Genomic DNA, 23,999 nt, shown 5'->3' with positions numbered 1-23,999 from the left:
GGGTCGCCTGGCTGGGGAAAGGGAGAGAGGGAGTCCAGGGAAGGGTTAATGGGAGGGGGAGGAGCCTCGACAGAGACCCCTCCCCTTCCATCACATCTTATTCCCCAGCCTCCCTGCTGGCAGTCCCAGATCATCATTGCCATACAGGATTTCCCTGAATTCCACCATTTGATAGCCAAGGCCAAACCCAAAAGTCCCACTGAGATGATGATTGATAATATTGTCATTTATCCATTTTAGACCCCTAAGTAGTAGCAATTGCAAGGACATTGTGCTGCTCTCCTCTGTACAGTTCCACCCCTATTTCAGACCTTGTGGCTGATTTAAATGTTTAGCTGCTGATAACATGGCAACGTTTAGCAGGTGATATTGTGAGGTTTAGCTGGTGAGAACATTAAAGCGCACAGCAGGTAAGTTATTGCAATGTTGAAAAGCAGGTGTTGCCTAGCCCTTGCACACATTGTGATTCGTAATATATTGCCAGCTCAGTATTAGGAAACAGTTATCACGATGTAAACTTCAAGCCAGACTTGGGCAATATACCAATATATCACCCAGCTCTAATCATGACCTATATTTCTGACCCAGTGTACCATTGCTGATTTTACCAGTTTGTCCCCAGGAATCCCTGGGGTCATGGGGCGCCTGGCTGGATGCCTTTTGGGTGGGGAAACGGAGAGAGGGAGTCCATGGAAGGGTTAAAGGAAGGGAGAGGAGCCTCAACAGAGACCCCTCCCCTTCCATCACATCTTATTCCCCTTCTCCCCCCCTTCCCTGATGACACTACCAGGTTATCTGTATTTATTCACTAGGACTCATCTCCATACTTTGGATTGTCCTGAATTCCACCATTTGGTAGCCTAGCCCAAACCCAAAAGTCCTGCTAGGATGCATCTTGGCTTCCCTGCTGATGAAACTGAGTGTGTGGTGATTGATAATATTTTCATTTATCCGTTTCAGACCCCTAAATAGTAGTAGCACCTGCCAGGACATTGTCCTGTTCGCCTCTGTATAGTTCCATCCTTATTTCAGACATTGTGGTAGATTGCAATCAGGGTGGATTTGATAAACATCTAATTGATTTCAATCACAATTTACGGTAACAGATAGGTAGCCGTGTTGGTCTGCCATAGTCAAAAGCTCACACGAAAGCTCATACCTAGAATTAACTTAGTTGGTCTTTAAGGTGCTACTGGAAGGAATTTTTTGTTTTAATTTACGGTAAATCACTAGTCAGTATGATTCTATTTAAATCAAAAATTTCTGATTTGGTTACACTATTAGAAATACATAGACAGATAATTATGAAATCATTCTGAGGTTTAATAAGTTAACTGTCTATATTTGGACAACAGTTCTGCTGTAATTTATTGGAAGGAGAAAAATAATCATTTCCTTAGTAACAACTTAAACAATTTATTTAACTAAAACAATAATATTATAGCATGTTGGTAAAAAAAAAATTATTTTTCCCCCCAATGCATTTTTATTCAAATTATGCAAATAAATATATCAATGTAGGTATTGAATACATAAACATATCCATAAACATATCAGCGTACATATATATATATATACACATAGAGTTCATTTACATAGGTTCTTATATCCCCTCCCCAAATTATATAAAAAGAAAGAAACAAAGAATCACAATATTTTAGGCTCTACCTAGCCTTGGACTCCCCTCCACCCTTTTGGTAAGTGTCAAATAAGTTCTACAGTCACGTAATTTATTTTTAATCTTAAATATTAGCCGCTCACTGTTAGAGTTGTTCCGGCCCCGCTAGTGCCCTCTACAAATTATTTCCAATATACTTCCAATATTTATTCCAATTTCCATGAAATTTCTGTTCATCTTGGTCTCTTATTCTACCTGTTAGTCTAGCAAGTTCGGCGTAATTTATCATTTTAACCTGCCAATCATTTATACTGGGTATAATTTCCCTTCTGCTAGGAATGTTGGATAAAGAAATCAAAAAAGAAGATAAGATACTATTCCTTTATGCCACTACAGCCGCAAGAATTATGTTGGCACAAAACTGGAAAACGGAAATTATAGGTAAAATAAATAAATAAATAAAAAACAACAACCAAGCAGGCTGAGTTTTAGGGCACATGAAAAACTCAGAACTTGTGGATTTCACCACCTCCACTACCAGCCACCCCTTTGGATTGGCTTCTGCATCCAGGTGCCTATTCTGTACGGTTAAGTGTTAGTGCGGTTGTTGGAACCCAGTGGGATTGGGAAGAGGTTGCCAGCCCTGAAGAGCCTTCAGCGCTTGCCTCAAGTCTGACTTGCACAATTATTACACAAAGACCCCAAGATGTGTGGAGTATTCTGCTCACAAGGTTGCACTTTCGTTTTTACTGCTTCACACTTAGCTACTTGTGCAGATCTCTTACACTGCAAACCATCTGTTCATTGAACTTCTTGGAACTTAGAATTTAAGGGGTTGATTCTGTGTATATAAATCTGCAAAGGAACAATGGGATTAAGGTTTTCCGTCAACTCTGTATGTTTATTTTTTAACATTTTTCCTGTAAAGGCATGTTATCTCTGCAGATACAGAAATTCACACTTTTGAGAATGGCAAAAACAAGCATCTGTGACAATATCTTCTCATTAGAAAAACTTCTCCAAATAATCTTACAGAAACCTCTGGAAGAGCATGATCTAAATTTCTGGACCAGTGTATCATTGCAGATTTTACCAGTTTTATTTTGTTTCCCATTCTAATAGTATCTCATACATTTTGGAAAGTTTTTTTTAAAAAAATTGTTCTGTAGTACCTAAGAGACCAACTAAGTTTGTTCTGGGGATAAGTTTTCGTGTGCATGCACACTTCTTCAGATTGGACAATTTTCTACCTGAAATTTAGGAAACACTTTCTCTTTCCTCGCAATAATATCTCTTTCAAACTGTGAACTTTCAGTCCAAAAACCTCTCCCTTTATCTTGTCCAAACAAGATGATTTGATGGTATTGAAACCAATCCGCCACCACACCTCCCACCTCATCCTGTTGATTCAGTTTTATTTCTTCTTCCGAAAAGTCCGAAAGATCTCTGTAAGTTGCCCATTGCTTCTTCCGTATTGCATTTTTTAAAAAGTTGATGCTTTTGTGGGTGGAAGCCAAAGAGGTGTTTTTCTTTCCAGCAGATTATTATATTTATCCCATACCCTGATTCATAGAGCTCCTGTGTGTTTTAGTTTTATCCTGCTATAAATAAGCGTGCCAACCAAACATATTCTTACGACCTTTGTTCTAAGAAAAAGCCTGCTCCTTTCCCCTTATGGGGTATCCAAGAGCCCATATAGTCCTTAGGTGGGTTCCATATTGGTAGGAGAAAATAACAGAGGCCAACCAGAGTATATGGAGAAGCAAAGCGGCTAGTAAGCCGGATCTTTATTGCAACAGTGTCCCCCCACCCCTGTCACCACAACCAGGAGGGAGGTGTGCAAGGCCTTATATAGTCTTTTGAAATTGCCCACCCAAGACCACCCCCCCCAAATATACAGAAGGAGACTGTCTACAGCAGGAATACATCACAGGAGGCGGTCTACAGCAGAAAACCTGTCCCCAAGGATACCTGTTAATGGTCACTACCTGCATTACCTGGGCAGCCTGGCCATTCTTTTGTGATGGCAAATACTTTAGTTCCTGAATCCAGGTCACAGGCCCACCCTGTTCATCCCTCCTTAAGGCGGTATTTGTAAGCACAAAGACAATGAGAAGGCTTCCATTTGCCTCCTTTACCGCAGAGGAATATTTGAGTACGTTTCTGGGCACAATTCAAAGTGTTGGTGCTGACCTTTCAAGCCCTAAACGGCCTCAGTTCTGTATACCTGAAGGAGCGTCTCCACCCCCACCGTTCAACCTGGACACTGAGGTCCAGCTCCGAGGGCCTTCTGGCAGTTCCCTCCCTGCGAGAAGTGAGGTTACAGGGGACCAGACAGAGGGCCTTCTGGGTAGTGGCGCTTGCCCTGTGGAATGCCCTCCCATCAGATGTCAAGGAATTAAGCAGCTATCTTATTTTTAAAAGACATCTGAAGGCAGCCCTGTTTAGGGAAGTTCTTAATATTTAATGCTTTACTGTTTTAACACTCGATTGGGAGCCGCCCAGAGTGGCTGGGGGAACTCAGCCAGATGGGCAGGGTATAAATAATAAATTATTATTACTATTATTATTAGTCTGTGGTGCTCAATGTTTAGGTATAGTAAATATTAGGATTTAATTAGAACTTGTGTGTTATAGCGGGGATATGCCCAGGCTTCAGCATACAGGCAACTCTCCGCAAGCCGTGGGAGCCCTGCAAGGGCTCGTACGGCTTGCGGAGATCTGCGTGAAGCCTGGGGAGCGAGAGGGGTCGGTGCACACTGACCCCTCTCGCTCTCCAGGCTTCAGCGAACGCCTGCATTCGCCCCATAGGATGCACACACATTTCCCCTTCACTTTTGGAGGGGGAAAAGTGCGTCCTATGGGGCGAAAAATACGGTACTTAACATTTAGCTTCTGTTATACCAGGGGTCTGCAACCCGCGGCTCCGGAGCCGCATGTGGCTCTTTTACACCTTTGCCGTGGCTCCGGGGCGGATACTAGCGAGGGGAGGAGGCGCATTGTGCGCCCCGACACTCCCCACTGTGGCGGGCGCTGTACTGGCTGTGACGTTGCATGGGGGCAGTGCGTGCGTTAGTCACGCACCGTCCTGACGTCACCTTCCTGCCCGCTGTCAGATCGCGGCTCCAGAGATATATTTGTTTTAAATGTCGCAATGGTTTTGCGGCTCCCAGGTTTTTTTCCCTTCGGAAACGGGTCCAAGTGGCTCTTTTTGTCTTAAAGGTTGCAGACCCCTGTGTTATACGTTATATCCACATAAGTCAATAGTAAAAGTATAGAGATGATGTTCAAGATGTGCCCTTTGGGAAATTTGGTTTTGGCAACCGCAAAACAACATCCTTGAAATCATATTATATTTAGAAATGACTTTGGCCACGTAGTAAACAACAGGTTTTTTCTTTTCAAATTTAATGAGTTTAGAGATTATTGTACACTAAGTGGGGCACTTTTATACAGATCAATGCGTCCCATGTCTTAGTGCATCAAAGTGCCCCAATGGACATTTTCAAAAATCTAACAATTGTTAATAAAGCCACTGAACTTATTTGAAAATCACCTGTAATCCTGATTACTGAGTGGAATAACTTACCTTTGGTATTTTTAAATCTTAACTAAATGACATAAAAAAGTGTTGGAACACTTTTACATTTCACATAATTTTTAGTTGGTCGTGCTAAAAACACACCTACTCTCTTCAAACGCCAGCGGCTAACTGGCAGCCAGCGCAGTCGCAACTGTTCTGCTCACACATGTATAGGCACATTTGGGTGATGTCGCGACACGAATATCATCTCTTGATATTGAAATATTGTTGGTGTGTCAATGTGCCCCACCTCCCCCATTCCGCATTTTCAGAGGAGGCGGAAGAAGGGGAAAGTTTGTCCCCCCAGATAAGACTCCCATCCTCCCTGGCCATGGGCCATCCTTGCTTGGGCAGGTGGTACTTTGAGTCCAACCACATCTGGAGGGCCAGAGGTGCCTCCTCTCAGTATAGACGGTTCCTCTAGGGCTCAGTGTTACTTGGGAGTTGGTGGAACTGGATCTTAAGGGTTCTTGAGACATTTCTGAGGGATTGTGATTGGTATCCAGACCCTAACACTATAAAGCCAAGGTGTCCCAACTGAGCAGTTTATCAACCCTGCTGGCCGCTGGGGAAGACCTTCTGAAGGAAGTGGTTTGCCCCCAAAGTTAATTCCTTCCTTCCTCCGCTGCTGCTGCCCACACTAAAGGAATGTCTGGATGAAATCCCAGGGATGTCTGGCTCCTATTACAAAGAGATCCAGTTGATATTCTAGAAAAAAGTGTGGCTAAGATTCTGAGTCACAATCGTGGCTGAGAAATACAGCCAGGGAATATGAAACTGATTTGAAGATTGGTTTCTTCTTTACACATTATTATTATTATTATTATTATTATTATTATTATTATTATTATTATTATTTTACATTCAGGAGGACATACCACGGGTTTCATCTTCTTTCTTTTCTTTCCAACAGTGTTATTCACCTTTAATACCTTTTTCAGTGTCACAGTGTGTGATCTTAAGTTGAAGAGAGGTATACATAATTCCCAGTTGGAGCAGAGCTAGAATATCCAGAAGCCCTTGGCCACCCACGGCAAAGGAGGAAGAACAGTGAGAGAGACCTGGACAGGGAATCTCTGCTAAGATAAGCCAGTGTCAGGAGGCAGGTGCGAGACCCGGTGGCATATAATTATTATAAATCATAATTGAGGTGGGTGTCTCAATCTGGCCTTCCCAGCAGTCAGGCTCCAGCTGCTTTCCTTCTGCATCTCCAGCTCTCTCCATTCCATAATGCAAGGCTGAGAGATGGAGGTCCAACCCCAAGAACATTCTCCAACTGAGCACTCCTTCAACCGACCACAAGCACCAAGCCTTGTCACTAGACTTATATATATGTCTCCCAAAATGGTCAGTATGGACCTCCTGAGGCCAAAGGGACTGTGCAGGTGATGAATAAACATCTTGAGGTCGAAGGGGACAAAATGTGGCCCAAGGGGTGGAGGATTATAGTGCAGCAGATGAAGAACTTCATGATGAATTTAAGATCCTGATTAATATTGGCCAGGTTCATGGAACATAGAGCAGCTCCCGTTCCTGTGAGAAACCACTTTTTATAAAACGTAAACCCCACAGTTCAACCGTATTCTAAGATAATGCTGCTTCATTAATGCTTAATTAAGGGTTAGGAAAGGCTGATGATGCATTACCATTATTTAACATTATTTCATCTGTCTTTCTGAAAAATTTGGAACATATGGAGGACAGGAAAGAATGTACGGGACGTCAAAATAAGAGCAGGTGCTAATTGATGTTTGTAATATTCCTTTGTTCTCTTCCTAGGTTTCCTTCCCCCCCCCCCCCGCTCCTCCCTGTTGAAAGAAGACAATGGAGAAGGCTGTCAAAATTCTGGAGGGCCATGTCCAATGGGAATAACGAAGAAACCATATAAATTCATGAAATGTGAAAAGAGAGAGGAGAAACAATTTGAAAGTATGGAGTGTGGAAAGAGTTTCACTGACAGTGGAACACTTGGAAAACATCAACGGACTCACACAGGAGAGAAACCGTTTAAATGCATGGAGTGTGGAAAAAGCTTTGCTTGGAGTTCAAACCTTCGTATACATAAACACACTCACACGGGGGAGAAACCATATAAATGTAAGGAGTGTGGAAAGAGCTTCAGTCAGATTGGACACCTTAGAAACCATCAACGAACCCACACAGGGGAAAAACCATATAAATGTATGGAGTGTGGAAAGAGCTTCACCGATAGTGGAACATTTAGAAAACATCAACACACACACACGGGCGAGAAACCATTCAAATGCATGGATTGTGTAAAGAGCTTCAGTCACAGTAGATACCTTAGAATCCATCAACGGATTCACACAGGGGAGAAACCATTTAAATGTTTGGAGTGTGGAAAGAGCTTCACCGATAGTGGAACATTTAGAAAACATCAACGGACTCACACAGGGGAGAAACCATTTGAATGTATGCTGTGTGATAAGAGCTTCACTGTTAGTAGAACACTTAGAATCCATCTTCGAACTCACACAGGGGAAAAACCATATAAATGTGAGGAGTGTGGAAAGGGCTTCACCAATGTTGGAAATGTTAGAAGACATCAACGGACTCACACAGGGGAAAAACCATTTGAATGTATGGATTGTGGAAAGAGATTCCGTCACAGTGAAACACTAAGAAAACATCAATGGACCCACACAGGGGAGAAACCATTTAAATGCATGGAATGCGGAAAGAGCTTTATTGATGGTACAGCACTTAGTATCCATCATCAAACTCACACTGGGGAAAAACCATTTGAATGTATGGAGTGTGGAAAAAGCTTCACTTGTAGTGGAACACTTAGATTCCATCAACGGACTCACACAGGGGAAAAACCATTTGAATGTATGGAATGTGGAAAGAGCTTCACTTCTAATGGAGCAGTAAGAAGACATCAATGGACTCACTCAAGGGAAAAACCATTAAAATGCATGGAATGTGGAAAGAGTTTTATTGAGAGGAGAGATCTGAGAACCCATCATCGAACTCACACTGGGGAGAAACCATTTAAATGCACCGAGTGCGGAAAGAGCTTCAATCGCAGTGGAACACTTAGAAAACATCAGTGGACTCACACAGGGGAGAAACCATTTAAATGTAAGGAGTGTGGAAAGGGCTTCACCAATGCTGGAAATGTTAGAAGACATCAACGGACTCACACGGGAGAAACCATTTAAATGTATGGAGAGTTGAAAGAGTTTCTTTCAGAGTGGAACCCTAATTTCACACACAGGAAACTTAGATGACATCAACAGACTCACTCAGGGACAAGCAAATAAATGTATGGAGTGTGGAAAGAGCGTCAATAGAAGTGGAAACCTTAGCAAACACCAGCGAACTTAAAAAGGGAAAACCACTTACGTATATGGAGCGTACATAGAGCTTCAGTTCTGATGTTCTTAGAAACCATCAATGGACTCGCAAGGAGGAATAGCTTTAAGAGTTGAAACCCTGTGGGAGTCATAAAGCCAATGCAGAGGCTTGTAAATACGGCAGGGTGCCCCCTCAAAACAAAACAGATTCCTTCCAGTAGCACCTTTGTTTTGTTTTGTTTTGAATTTGTTTTGTTTTGACTATGGCAGACCAACACGGCTACCTATCTGTAACTGGAACTAAGGGTGCCCCCTGACATTCCTCTGGGCAATGATTACCTTATATGGTAAAGGGGTAATAAAAGCTTGACCGGATGAGGTAACATGAGATTGGCAAACGGCCATGCGGCTGGACAGAACAAAGGACAATAAAAAGTTACCGGAGAGGAGAAGAAGTCTGAATGAGCTGCTCTCTCATATTATGGAAATATTACTGGCTTTCTGCGTCTTTATTTTACCCTAAAGAAGTGCCACTTGTGATGGCTGGCTCCAACAAAACCCTACAATCCACAAACTGAAAAATTTAGTATTTATCAAAATTTTATACTGTATTCTTGGTGTTTCCCCTCTGCTAGAGTAATAATGAAATATCTCTTTGCCATTTGTTAAAGAAGCTGTATTATTTATTATTGGTATCATTTAGAATATAAACAGTATCTTAGGTAAAACATTTCTCTTTATGGTTGAAATCCTTCGTAAAAGTGATAGTTTCATCCTCCCCTCTATTTCCAAATGTTTTAAACATTTTTTGATACTCTAACGTAATTGGAATATGTTGTAATTCAGTGTTTTTCAAATAAACCCTTATTTAGTCTCCCATCTATACCATGAACTCTTTTCACCCCTCATTATCATCCATTTTGAGTTTTGATCTGATATAGTTCTTGGCTGGATCTCTACAGTCTTTAATCCTGTCGGAAGTTCCTTCAATATCCAGATCATGTTTCTTCTTCCCGCAGAATCTTTTGAATCAGAAGAACATGTTTACTCTTGTTCTATTGGGGGTCTAAATCTCCAAGCATCTGGGTTGGCAAACTAAGGCCTGTGGGCCGGATCAGGCACAATTGCCTTCTAGATCCGGCCTGCGGACGGTCCGAAAATCAACGCATGGATTGCCAGCACGCACGTTCTTTCCCTCTCCCTCACCCGGCGGCGCTTTTCTCCTCAGGGACGAGCAATCTTGTTCCACAACGGGTGCCATCAACGGGGGGAGTCGGCTCACCCGCCTGCCTGCCTCAGAAGGGTGGCGCTGGGAAGGGGGGTGACGCTGGCTGCCGGCTGCTGTTGAGTTTTCCTCCTGCTCCTCCTCTCTCTCCCTCAGTCCGCCCTTCCTTCCTTTTCTGCGCACCTTCTCTGTGCCGCTTCCTCACGCGCTTTCTTTGTCACCCCCTCCCTCCTTCATTCCTCCCATGGCGTTCAGGCGGTTTGTTTCAGCGGCTGCAGCTGCCGTTTGCGGGTTGGGAAGCAGCAGCAGTTGGTGGTTAAATGCTCTGGCAATGCCCCCGTTCCCCTGCCTCCGTCCGGGGCTCCGCCGGGGCTTCTGCTTCTGTCTTCACCGGCCAACGCAGCCTCCAACCTGCCCTGGCACCTGGCTGGAGAAGCCCAACTGGGGCTACTGGGACGACAACTGGGACAGGTAAAGCCAAACATCTTCAGATATTTCCTAGTCCTTATACACATTGGATTTGCGATATAATGTCAGCTCAAATATTAGGAAACAGTTAGCACATTACTGTTTTTAACACTCGATTGGGAGCCGCCCAGAGTGGTTAGATAGAATCATAGAATCATAGAGTTGGAAGAGACCACAAGGGCCATCGAGTCCAACTCCCTGCCAAGCAGGAAACACCATCAGAGCACTCCTGACATATGGTTGTCAAGCCTCTGCTTAAAGACCTCCAAAGAAGGAGACTCCACCACAGTCCTTGGCAGCAAATTCCACTGTCGAACAGCTCTTACTGTCAGGAAGTTCTTCCTAGTGTTTAGGTGGAATCTTTTTTCTTGTAGTTTGGAACCATTGCTCTGTGTCCGCTTCTCTGGAGCAGCAGAAAACAACCTTTCTCCCTCCTCTATGTGACATCCTTTTATATATTTGAACATGGCTATCATATCACCCCTTAACCTCCTCTTCTCCAGGCTAAACATGCCCAGCTCCCTTAGCTGTTCCTCATAAGGCATCGTTTCCAGGCCTTTGACCATTTTGGTTAGGCTTCGCCTGTTCTCCAGGAATTCTCAAAGATGACTGCCAGTGGTTCTGAGATCACATCTGCCAGTTATTTTAATACTCTTGGATGCAGTTCATCTGGCCCCGGAGACTTGAATACATCTAAACTAGCCAAGTATTCTTGTACTATCTCCTTAGTTATTCTGGGCTGTGTTTCCTCTGCTGAATCATTTGCTCCAAATTCTTCAGGTCGGGCATTGTTTTCTTTCTCGGAGAAGACTGAGGCAAAGAAGGCATTGAGGAGTTCAGCCCTTTCTGTGTCCCCTGTTTGCATTTCACCATCTTCTCCTCTGAGTGACCCCACAGTTTCTTTGTTCTTCCTTTTGCTACAAACATACCCATAAAAGCCTTTTTTGTTGCTTTTAACCTCTCTAGCAAGCCTGAGTTCATTCTGTGCTTTAGCTTTTCTGACTTTGTGTCTACACGTGCTGGCTATTTGTTTGAATTCCTCTTTGGTGGTTTCCCCCCTTTCCCATTTTTTGTACACATCCTTTTTTAATCTTAACTCAGTTAAAAGTTCTTTAGATAGCCACCCTGGCTTCTTTAGGCACCTTCCATGTTTCTTTTTTTATATATATATAAATATTTATTAAGGTTTTTTTATAAAAGAAATGCACAAATAATAAACAACATTAGTTATGTCATAACAAAATCTCATAGCTTCTTTGGACTTCCTCACGTCTCCTGCTCCCACTTACATCGTTGAAATTTTTTTTCAAGCAAATTATCTTGTTTACAGTCTTATTTCCACTCATTTAAAAATAGTCTAACAATTCTCCAAAAGGTTTATATTTTCCTTAATCTCACTTATCATCAAATTCCAGTCTAATTTAGTGGTGGCCAATTATTTTATGATCAAGCATCCTTCTTAACATTCAACCAAATTACAATATTTTTGTAAATAAATCTTAAATTTCTTCCAATCTTCTTCAATCCTTTCTTCTCCCAGGTCTCGGATTCTGCCAGTCATCTCCGCCAATTGCATATAGTCCATCAGCTGCATCTGCCACTCTTCCAGTGTGGGTAGATCTTGAGTTTTCCAGTTCTTAGCGATGAGTATCCTTGCTGCCGTTGTTGCATACATAAAAAATGTTCGGTCCTTCTTTAACACCTTCTGGCCGACAATACCCAGAAGGAAGGCTTCTGGTTTCTTAGTGAAGGTATACTTAAATACCTTTTTCAACTCATTATATATCATTTCCCAGAAGGCCTTCACTTTAGGGCAGGTCCACCAGAGGTGAAAGAATGTTCCTTCATTTTCTTTACATTTCCAACATTTATTATCAGACAAATGGTATATTTTGGCAAGTTTAACTGGGGTCATGTACCATCTGTATATCATTTTCATTACATTTTCCTTCAAAGCATTACATGCAGTGAAGTTCAGCCCATTGGTCCACAACCTTTCCCAGTCCTCAAACATAATGTTATGCCCAATGTCCTGTGCCCACTTTATCATAGCCGATTTAACCATTTCGTCTTGTGTATTCCATTTTAACAGCAAGTTATACATTCTTGATAATACCTTAGTCTTTGGTTCTAACAATTCTGTTTCTAACTTCGATTTCTCCACCTGGAACCCTAACTTTTTATCATTTTTAAAAACTTCTTTAATCTGAGCGTAATGTAACCAGTCTCGCACTTTATCCTTCATTTTCTCCAAACTCTGCAATTTCCAATTGTCTCCATCTTTATCTAATATTTCCCAATATTTTGGCCATTTGGCCTCCATATTGGGTCTTTTTCGGGCCTTAGCTTCCAGAGGGGAAAGCCACCTCGAGGCACCTTCCATGTTTCCGTCTCATTGGTATTGCCTGAAGTTGTGCTTTTACTATCTCCCTCTTAACAAACTCCCAGCCATCATGAACTCCCTTTCCTTTTAGTATTACTGTCCATGGGATCTCACCCAGCACTTCTCTAAGATTTATGAAGTCGGCTTTCTTAAAGTCAAGAAATAGAGTCCTAGTATGCTTGGCTGCTCCTTTCCGCTGTATAGTAAACTTCAGAAGAGCATGATCACTCGCGCCTAATGATCCTTCCACTTCTACCCCACTAACCAGTGGGGAAACTCAGCCAGATGCGCTGGGAATAAATAATAAATATTATTATTATTATTACTACTACTACTACTATTACTACTACTACTACTACTATTATAGGTCTGTGGTGCTCAATGCTTAGGCATAGTAAATATTAGGATTTAATTAGAACTTGTGTGTTATAATGGAGATATGTTATAAGGTAGTCTCGGTGTATTTTAGAAAGGGAGTTATGTGAAGGGTTTTTTGTGTTTGATCCGTGTTTCTGTGTAAATACTGTGTGTCAGACTGAGAATGTCATCAGGAAGGTATAGGAAAGGGTGCACCTGCTTCTGAGCATCAGAAATGAGCATGGAAAGAGTTAATATCATTAACCTACCGGAATCTGCCCCCTCCCTTTGTAACAAGCAGCTGTAGTTCTTTTGGGATTTAATATCAGCTCATGAAAAGTTGGGCACATGACCCGGAAAGCTGCCTGGCTCCATCCGTCTGAAGGCGGAGATATGCTCCACACACCATAGTCGAATTCGGCTGGGCTTGCCATGGGAACGCAGAAGGGGCAAGCAAGGAAGGGGGAGACGGCCAAAGAAACTTGCTCTCACACAAGTGCCCCCCCCCGCCGCCAATTCCGTAATATTAGCAAAGCCCAAGTTCAAACACCACCCCTATTTAAAAGAGGCCCCCGTAATGACGACACTGAACTGCCCTTTACGGTTGCCGTAAGTTACTCTTCCAAGTCCCAAAAGCTTGCAGCAACTCCGGTCTGTTTTGCAGGGCTGTTGTAACGGGGACACCCTATGCCCAGGGCAGCCCAAAGTGATGTATTACCAATTGTTGTTGTTGTTGTTGTTTTCCACGGTGAGACTCCAAGGTCTTCTGTGTCATCCTTCCTGTGCAGTGGATGCTTGGGTTGCGAACGTGATCCGTGCGGGAGGCACATTCACAACCTGCAGTGCCATGTCTGTGCATGTGCGGGTTGCAATTCAGTGCTTCTGCACATGCGCAAAGCGTGATTTAGTGGTTCTGCACATGCGCGAGTGCCGAAACCCGGAATTAACCTGTTCTGGTACTTCCAGATTCCGTGTGGTGCCCAACCCGAAAACACAACTCGAAGCGTCTGTAACCCGAGGTATGCCTGTATTTTGGAAGGCAGCGAGAAGGCTGTTCTCAGGGCCTGCTCCACCATGAGGAAAACTGAGGCAGCCCCCTCAGGCAGCAGATGCAGGGAGGGGCAAGGAGGGGACGGAGCTGAGTCCCATTTGGCCAGCCCTGATTTAACCCTCTATCCCAGGCATAGGCACCTTAAGGCCCATGGGCCGGAAGTTTGGAAAAACTTTAAAAAGTATAAGAACTCACATTAGGTAGTCAAAAAATAGTAATTTAAACAAAATGCTTATAAAAATAAGATAATTACTTAACATTTAGCTTTTGTTACACATTATATCCACATGTCAATAGAAAAAGTATGAAGAGATGATGTTCAAGATGTGCCCTTTGGGAAATTTGGTTTTGGCAACTGCAAAACAACATCCTTGAAATCAACACTTGCAATAGGGAAGACAAACATACAAGATTCTGGTTTTTTCCTGAGATATGACACTTGTTTAGAGATTATTGTACACTAAGCAGGGCACTTTTATACATATCAATGCGTCCCATGTCTTAGTGTATCAAAGTGACCCAATGGACATTTTCAAAAAACTAACAATTGTTAATAAAACCACTGAACGTATTTGAAAATCACGTGTAATCCTGATTACTGAGTGGAATAACTTACCTTTGGTATTTTTAAATCTTAGCTAAATGACGTAAAAAAGTGTTGGAACACTTTTACATTTTACATAATTTTTAGTTGGTCGTGCTACAAACGCCAACGGCTAACTGGCAGCCAGCGCAGTCGCAACTTTTCTACTCACACATGTATAGGCACATTTGGGTGATGTCGTGAGACGAATAACATTTCTCGATATTGAAATATTGTTGGTGTGTCTGTCAGCATCGCCCTGGAGCCAGTGTACCAACTGGACTCATGCACTACAGCCCCGACTGGGCTAGGCGAGCTGGGTAGCACTGCCAGAGACCTCCTTTCCCACAGGAACAGGTGACAGTGCTGTGGACTCACAGCTTGGAGCTGAGAGCACCGAATTCACTGTCTCAATGATGCAGTCGTTGCGCAGCAGCGTTTTGCAGAGTCTTGCAGAGTATAAACCACTCGGAGAGCAGCTCTGTAAAATATCTTCCTTTTATTCTACAACTACAGCTATAATACAAAACTATATACAGAGCTAAATATTCTGAGCATAAATCAATGCTATACTCTGAGTGCCTGCAGCTGCTCTTAGCAGCAATCTTATCTATAAACACAATCTCTTGCACTCTCTCTCCGACACACTGACTGACTTTCTCACACACAGAGCTTATTCACTCACTTGACTAATTAAGTAGAGAGCAGTACATTGCTCCTCCTCTCTGTAGAGTCAGCAGAGACCTCAGGAGATGATCAGGAGATTCTTGGGTATGGGAGGGGTGAAATCTCCTCATCCTCCCCCATTTCATCCGACCATTCAAGAATCTTTAACATGACTGCAATTTGCACACACACTCCAAAAGTTGTTCTCTGCTTACAACCTTGGTTTACATATTTGCAGGTATCTCTCTCCCCCCTTATCTAAGACACTTTATCACATCATTAAACAGTTACTTCAACCACTCTGTGTCTATTAAGAAAGAGTTAAAGCATAAATCTCAACCTGTAGTTTACACAAAATACACATTGTGAACACACAAATGAATAAGCAGCTTCTAGAAAAATCTTCACACACATTGCTTCCTCTCAAATACAAATTTACATTTCTAATTAGGCAGATTTGAACAAACCACTTTAAACACATGCTTGCTCCTTCAATCCTGATCCTTCAAATGTCAGGTAAGGAAATAAATTCAGCGTTTTGTGCCACTACTCTCAGTACACTTCATGCTAGGTTTAAAAACCCCACCAGAGTTGCATGTGACCGCAGCCTTTGCAAACTCTTCAGAAAACCTTTTCGGTGGTACCCCCTTGGTTGTTCTCTCAGATCTGCGCAAAACTCTCTGATCCTCTTGTTCTGGTGCTTCCTCCTCTTCAGGAGAATGGGGAGCTAAAGTATATGAAGCTGCTAAGTCTGAATCAGCGTCAGACTCACCTGTGGCTTTTGGGCTCTGATAATCTGTGCCATCATCTGGATCTACATTGGCATCAGAATTATCAATCACATCAGAACTTGCCTCCCTTTTAACTTTCTTTGCCCCCTTTGCACCATCATCACAAATGGGATGGCACTGAAAAACGCCAACTCTGTCCCATTGTGGATTGTCGTCAATGCTCCTGGTCAGCCTTATAGTTTTCGTGTCTGTGATCAGGACACGATAAGACCCTTTCTCATATCCTAGGAAAACACCATGTTCTCCACGCTTACTCAGTTTGTCACCCTGCGAGGTGTGCACCCAAACCTCCGAACCAAAAATTTTAAAGTGCTTCACACATGGCTTCCTTCCGTGAAGCATCTCATATGGGGTGCAGTTTACACTAGACTGGTACCTCCTGTTATACACGTGACAGAAAAACGAAAGAGCTTCGGCCCAAAAGGGATTGGGCAGCCCCGAATCATGTAACAGTGTTCTGATTCCTTGCTGCAGGGTCTGGTTCATTCTCTCACATAAACCATTCTGCCAGGGTGATCTGGGCGTGGCGGTCCTATGCTCAATGCCCTGTTCAGAAAGAAAAGCCTCAAACTCTTCTGAACAAAACTCTCCACCCCTGTCAGTGAAAAAACAATGCACATTCTCATTATGTACATTCCTGAGCCATTTACAAAACTGACGAAACTTGGTAAAGGCTTCAGACTTTTTCTGCAGCAGATAGACCCATGCATATTTAGAGTAGGAGTCTATCAAAACCATGAAAAACCTTGAATTGCCTCTAGAGAGCGCTAGAGGCCCCACTAAGTCTGCATGAATGACTTCGTATGGTTTCTTGGCCTCTCTCCCAGACTCTGTACCTTTGGGAGCTTGCTTTGCCTTACTCTCAGCACAAGAAACACATTTCATGTGGTAGGGACACTCTTTCAGCTTCATACCCTGAACCAAATCAGGCATTTTTGCCACAGCCTGGAAATTCAAATGACCATAAACACGATGGTAATAATGAATACATTGATCATGCAACTTCTCATTCTTATCAACAGACAAATTGCAACACTCTTTCTCAGTTGCTGCTACAGTACCTGTACCTGAAACAAAAGGCAATTGATACAGACCATTAACACATTTTGCATATAGAATGAGCTTGCCATCTCGACGAATTTCACAGCGAGATTTAGCAAACACCACCTTAAAACCCTGATGATCAAGCTGGGAAACACTCAACAAATTGTCCTGAATATCAGGCGCATACAGGACATTCTTAATTGTTGCATTCAGGCTCTTTAAGAACACAGTTCCCTTAGCCTCACTCGTGAGAACTGTCCCATCTGCTTGATGAATTACTTTCTCTTGCTTCTCAAGCTGAACAAAGAGATCCTTATCTTTGGCTACGTGGTTGGAACAGCCAGAGTCGATCACGAAGAAACTCCGCCCACGTTGATTGCAGCAGCGAGAGATCAAAACCTTTGAAGTAGCAGGTGCTTGGGGATTTCGTCCTCCTCCCCCTCTGCCTCTGAAGTTTCCCTTCTTCTTTGAAGATTTCTTGCAGCACTGGAAACTCAAATGGCCTTGTGCTCCACATGAAAAGCACCGCTTCAACTTTAGTGCTTTAACAGCAGCAGTTTCACTTTCACCTTCCCCTGCTGAAAACTCAGGCACATTTTCAAGCACATTTTTAACAGCACCATTGTCCCGGCTTTCTCTAACAGCCTGTCTGCGATCCCACTCATTCAGGAGCATGCTAGACACATAATCTTCTGTTAGCCGGTCAGCAGGCATTGTAGAAATCTGGGCAGCTACTCCATCATAAGACTCATCTAGGCTATTTATCATCAGCATTGCAAACACAGCCTCTGAAATAGCCAGGTCTCGCTGAACAAGGTCCTGTCTGAGACGCTTTAACTGAGATAGATGGCTAGGCAAATCACCACCTTTCTGCAACTGTAACCTGCACAGCTTCTTGAAGAAAATCACACTGGAACCAGCATTTTGTCTCAGATGCATATCTCTCAACTTATGCCAAACAGCTTGTGCAGTCTCTTGACCCTCTAAGTTCACCAGCAAGTGGTCTGAAACACTCAAAACAATTGTCCCTCGGGCTTTCATATCTGCAGCATGCCACTCAGCCCAATCATCATCATCTTTATCTGGAGGGTCATCTTCTATCGTGTGAAATAGCTTTTCCCTCTGTAAAAGCGCTTTCATCTTAACTTGCCAAACTGCATAGTTTTCAGGCGTGAGGAGGGGAAAGGATAGAGCCATCTGGCCAGAATGTGCACAGGCCTTGTCTGCTATTACTTAGAGCAAGACACTTCCCTCGTGCAAACACAGATAAAGCCTTGGACTTCTTCAGCCACTCTCTCTCCCACTCAGAGCGCAATTAACAGGCAAACAGGGATGCTATCTTCTTTCTTTGGCAGTCAGCAACATACCTCAAGCAGCAGCAACAGCGGCAGCTTGAACACTCTGCTCCAACACAGCTCTGCTTCTAGGCACCACAAATCAGTCCAGCATGCAGCCTCCGTTCCACCGTCCAGCGATCAGCAACAGACACCTCTGGCGACTGGGACGACTGGGATGACTGGAACAACGACTGGTCAGACGACTGGGCCCATAACCGATGTCAGCATCGCCCTGGAGCCAGTGTACCAACTGGACTCATGCACTACAGCCCCGACTGGGCTAGGCGAGCTGGGTAGCACTGCCAGAGACCTCCTTTCCCACAGGAACAGGTGACAGTGCTGTGGACTCACAGCTTGGAGCTGAGAGCACCGAATTCACTGTCTCAATGATGCAGTCGTTGCGCAGCAGCGTTTTGCAGAGTCTTGCAGAGTATAAACCACTCGGAGAGCAGCTCTGTAAAATATCTTCCTTTTATTCTACAACTACAGCTATAATACAAAAATATATACAGAGCTAAATATTCTGAGCATAAATCAATGCTATACTCTGAGTGCCTGCAGCTGCTCTTAGCAGCAATCTTATCTATAAACACGATCTCTTGCACTCTCTCTCCGACACACTGACTGACTTTCTCACACACAGAGCTTATTCACTCACTTGACTAATTAAGTAGAGAGCAGTACATTGCTCCTCCTCTGTAGAGTCAGCAGAGACCTCAGGAGATGATCAGGAGATTCTTGGGTATGGGAGGGGTGAAATCTCCTCAGTGTCAATGTGCCCCACCTCCCCCATTCCGCATTTTCAGAGGAGGGGGAAGAAGGGGAAAGTGTGTCCCACCAGATAAGACTCCCATCCTCCTGGCTAACCACATCTGGAGGACCAGAGATGCCTCAACCCGGCATAGAAGGTTCCTCTAGGGCTCAGTGTTACTTGGGAGTTGGTGGAACTGGATCTTAAAGGTTCTTGATACATTTCTGAGGGATTATGATTGGTATCCAGACCCTAACACTATAAAGCCAAGGTGTCCCCACTGAGCAGTTTATCAACCCTGCTGGCTGCTGGGGAAGACCTTCTGAAGGAAATGGTTTGCCCCCAAAGTTAATTCCTTCCTTCCTCTGCTGCTGCTGCCCACACTAGAAGAAATCCCAGGGATGTCTGGCTCCTATGTCCAGTTGTTATTTTAGAAAAAAGTGTGGCTAAGATTCTGAGTCACAGTCGTGGCTGAGAAATACAGCCAGGGAATATGAAACTGATTTGAAGATTGGTTTCTTCCTTACACATTATTATTATTATTATTATTATTATTATTATTATTATTATTATTATATTACATTCAGCTGTACACACCACTGGTTTCATCATCTTTCTATTCTTTCCCACAATAAGTGTTATTCACCTTTAATACTCACCTTTTTCAGTGTCACACAGATTTTTATCTTGTGATCTTCAAATGAAAAGAGGTATAACAATTAAATAAATAAATCCCAGTTGGAGCAGAGCTAGAATATCCAGAAGCCCTTGGCCACCCAGGGCAAAGGAGGAAGAACAGTGAGAGAGGCCTGGACAGGGAATCTCCGCTAAGATAAGCCAGTGTCAGGAGGCAGGTGCGAGACCTGGCGGCATATAATTATTATAAATCATAATTGGGGTGGGTGTCTCAATCTGGCCATCCCAGCGGTCAGGCTCCAGCTGCTTTCCTTCTGCACCTCCAGCTCTCTCCATTCAATAATGTAAGGCTGAGAGATGGAGGTCCAACCCCAAGAACATTCTCCAACTGAGCACTCCTTCAACCGACCACAAGCACCAAGCCTTGTCACTAGACTTATATATATGTCTCCCAAAATGGTCAGTATGGACCTCCTGAGGCCAAAGGGACTGTGCAGGTGATGAATAAACATCTTGAGGTCGAAGGGGACAAAATGTGGCCCAAGGGGTGGAGGATTATAGTGCAGCAGATGAAGAACTTCATGATGAATTTAAGATCCTGATTAATATTGGCCAGGTTCATGGAACATAGAGCAGCTCCCGTTCCTGTGAGAAACCACTTTTTATAAAACGTAAACCCCACAGTTCAACCGTATTCTAAGATAATGCTGCTTCATTAATGCTTAATTAAGGGTTAGGAAAGGCTGATGATGCATTACCATTATTTAACATTATTTCATCTGTCTTTCCTAAAAAATTGGAACATATGGAGGACAGGAAAGAATGTACAAGACGTAAAAATAAGAGCAGGTGCTAATTGATGTGTGTAATATTCCTTTGTTCTCTTCCTAGGTTTCCTTCCCCCCCGCTCCTCCCTGTTGAAAGAAGACAATGGAGAAGGCAGTCAAAATTCTGGAGGGCCATGTCCAATGGGAATAACGAAGAAACCATATAAATTCATGGAATGTGAAAAGAGAGAGGAGAAACAATTTGCAAGTATGGAGTGTGAGAAGAGCTTCACTGACAGTGGAACACTTGGAAAACATCAACGGACTCACACAGGAGAGAAACCATTTAAATGTTTGGAGTGTGGAAAGAGTTTCAGTACAAATAGAGGACTGAATATTCATCATAAAACTCACACTGGGGAAAAACCATTTAAATGTATGCTGTGTGATAAGAGCTTCACTGAGAGTAGAAAACTTAGAATCCATCATCGAACTCACACAGGGGAAAAACCATTTAAATGCATGGAGTGTGGAAAGACATTCAGTCACAGTGAAACACTGAGAAAACATCAACGGACTCACACAGGAGAGAAACCATTTAAATGCATGGAATGTGGAAAGAGCCAGTGTGGTGTAGTGGTTAGGAGCGGTAGTCTCGTAATCTGGGGGACCGGGTTCGCGTCTCTGCTCCTCCACATGCAGCTGCTGGGTGACCTTGGGCCAGTCACACTTCTGTGAAGTCTCTCAGCCCCACTCACCTCACAGAGTGTTTGTTGTGGGGGAGGAAGGGAAAGGAGAATGTTAGCCGCTTTGAGACTCCTTAAAGGGAGTGAAAGGCGGGATATCAAATCCAAACTCTTCTCTTCTTCTTCTTCTTTATTGATGGTACAGCACTTAGTATCCATCATCAAACTCACACAGGGGAGAAACCATTTGAATGTATGGATTGTGGAAAAAGCTTCAATCGCAGTAGAACACTTAGAATCCATCAATGGACTCACACAGGGGAGAAACCATTTAATTGCATGGATTGCGGTAAGAACTTCCCTGATCGTGGAACACTTAGACTCCATCAACGGACTCACACAGGGGAAAAACCATTTGAATGTAAGGAGTGTGGAAAGAGCTTTACTTCTAATAGAGCAGTAAGAAGACATCAATGGACTCACTCAGGGGAAAAACCATTAAAATGCATGGAATGTGGAAAGAGTTTTATTGAGAGTAGAGACCTGAGAACCCATCATCGAACTCACACTGGGGAGAAACCATTTAAATGCACCGAGTGCGGAAAGAGCTTCAATCGCAGTGGAACACTTAGAAAACATAAATGGACTCACACTGGGGAGAAGCCATTTAAATGTAAGGAGTGTGGAAAGGGCTTCACCAATGCTGGAGCTGTTAGAAAACATCAACGGACTCACACGGGAGAAACCATTTAAATGTATGGAGTGTTGAAAGAGTTTCTTTCAGAGTGGAATCCTAATTTCACACACAGGAAACTTAGATGACATCAACAGACTCACTCAGGGACAAGCAAATAAATGTAAGGAGTGTGGAAAGGGCTTCACCAATGCTGGAGCTGTTAGAAAACATCAACGGACTCACACGGGAGAAACCATTTAAATGCATGGAATGTGGAAAGAGCTTTATTGATGGTACAGCACTTACTATCCATCATCAAACTCACACAGGGGAAAAACCATTTGAATGTAAGGAGTGTGGAAAAAGCTTCACTTGTAGTGGAACACTTAGATTCCATCAACGGACTCACACAGGAGAAAAACCATATAAATGTATGGATTGTGGAAAAAGTTTTATTGAGAGTAGAGAGTTGAGAACCCATTATCAAACTCACACAGGGGAGAAACCATTTAAATGTAAGGAGTGTGGAAAGGGCTTCACCAATGCTGCAAATGTTAGAAGATATCAATGGACTCACACAGGAGAAACCATTTAAATGTATGGAGAGTTGAAAGCGTTTCTTTCAGAGTGGAACCCTAATTTCACACACAGGAAACTTAGACGACTTCAACAGACTCACTCGGGGACAAGCAAATAAATGTATGGAGTGTGGAAAGACCGTCAATAGAAGTGGAAACCTTAGCAAACATCAGCGAACTCAAAAAGGGAAAACCACTTACGTATATGGAGCGTACATAGAGCTTCAGTCCTGATGTTCTTAGAAACCATCAATGGACTCGCAAGGAGGAAAAGCTTTAAGAGTTGAAACCCTACAATCCACAAACTGAAAAATCTGAAATGGTTTGAATGGAAGGTGTGTGGGAAGTGTTTCAATTGCTTTATATATAGATAATTTTATTAATACAGTGGTATATTTATTATTGGTATAATTTAGAATAAAAACAGTATCTTAGGTAAAACATTTCTCTTTATGGTTGAAATCCTTCGTAAAAGTGAAAGTTTCATCCTCCCCTCTATTTCCAAATGTTTTTAACATTTTTTGATACTCTAACGTAATTGGAATATGTTGTAATTCAGTGTTTTTCAAATAAACCCTTATTTAGTCTCCTCAGGGACGAGCAATCTTGTCCCACACCGGGTGCCATCAACGGGGGGAGTCGGCTCCCAGTAGTTGGAAGAAATCTCAAGTGAAAAGTGGCTCTGAATCTGAAAGTGCCAGTCCCAAATCTTAATCCTGCCACCCTAAGATATTATAAGCAAGCCCCACATTCCTCTTTCCACCTGCAATAGGGAGGTTAGAACAACACTTAATATCCTGCAGGGATCATAAGAGCCACAATTGCTTAAAATTGCAGGGAGAGAGAGAAAAACTGGATTTAAAACGACCCAACCACAAGATGAAAAGTCTCCCTACTAAATGAGGGAAGGGGGAGGCATGGGGGGGGGCTTTTGAAGTCTCCCTGCTGGCAAGGAAATTCCAGAGCAAGGGCGCCTCTGTCTGTCTGGAATCCCTCACTGCCTCATCTCCAACAGGAAGGGAGGATTTCCAGACTGGGACCCTTCACTCTTAGGGGGAGGTGCTGGGGCCTGGGCAGCTGGATGGATGGACATCAGCCTGCAGAAATGCACACACCCCCTTCCTTTCACAGGACCGTTGTGGTGTTGCATGTGTGTGACAAGGCAACACTCAAGAACAGTTCCCACCAACCAACATTACATCATTCCTCCACTGCCCACAAGAGGGCGATCTTTCCTCTACACATGGTAGAATCCTAGAATTGCAGAGTTGGAAGGGACCACGAGGGTCATCTAGCCCAGCCCCCTGGAATTAAGGTATTTTCCCCAAAGTGGGGCTCAAACTCCTAACCCATAGATTCAGAGTCTCATGCTCTACCGACTGAGCTCTAAAAGGGAGAGATTCAGTTCAAGCAGAGACCAGAGTAATTAGGGTTGCCGTATTTCAAAAAGTAAAAACCAGGACAACCCCAAAACTGTAG

General features: G+C 43.3%; 2 protein-coding genes across 4 annotated transcripts in view; both read left to right on the top strand.

The window, feature by feature from the left end:
* The window catches only part of LOC309334740 (uncharacterized protein), a 117,760-nt gene extending 95,627 nt beyond the window's left edge, over window positions 1-22,133 (top strand). The window contains exons 2-3 of the mRNA XM_081849353.1: window positions 20,705-21,204; window positions 21,456-22,133. Coding sequence (XP_081705479.1) covers window positions 20,782-21,204; window positions 21,456-22,019 — 987 coding nt within the window. The 5' untranslated portion in view covers window positions 20,705-20,781 and the 3' untranslated portion in view covers window positions 22,020-22,133. The remainder of the gene's footprint in view (window positions 1-20,704; window positions 21,205-21,455) is intronic.
* Window positions 1-23,999, top strand: part of LOC309334669 (uncharacterized protein) — a 96,579-nt gene that overhangs the window by 1,216 nt on the left and 71,364 nt on the right. The gene's annotated exons all lie outside the window — the stretch shown is intronic.

This window comes from Podarcis erhardii (genome assembly GCF_964252035.2).
Source record: "Podarcis erhardii genome assembly, chromosome: 2".
Taxonomy (NCBI): domain Eukaryota; kingdom Metazoa; phylum Chordata; class Lepidosauria; order Squamata; family Lacertidae; genus Podarcis; species Podarcis erhardii.
This window is presented reverse-complemented; position numbering and strand designations above follow the sequence as displayed.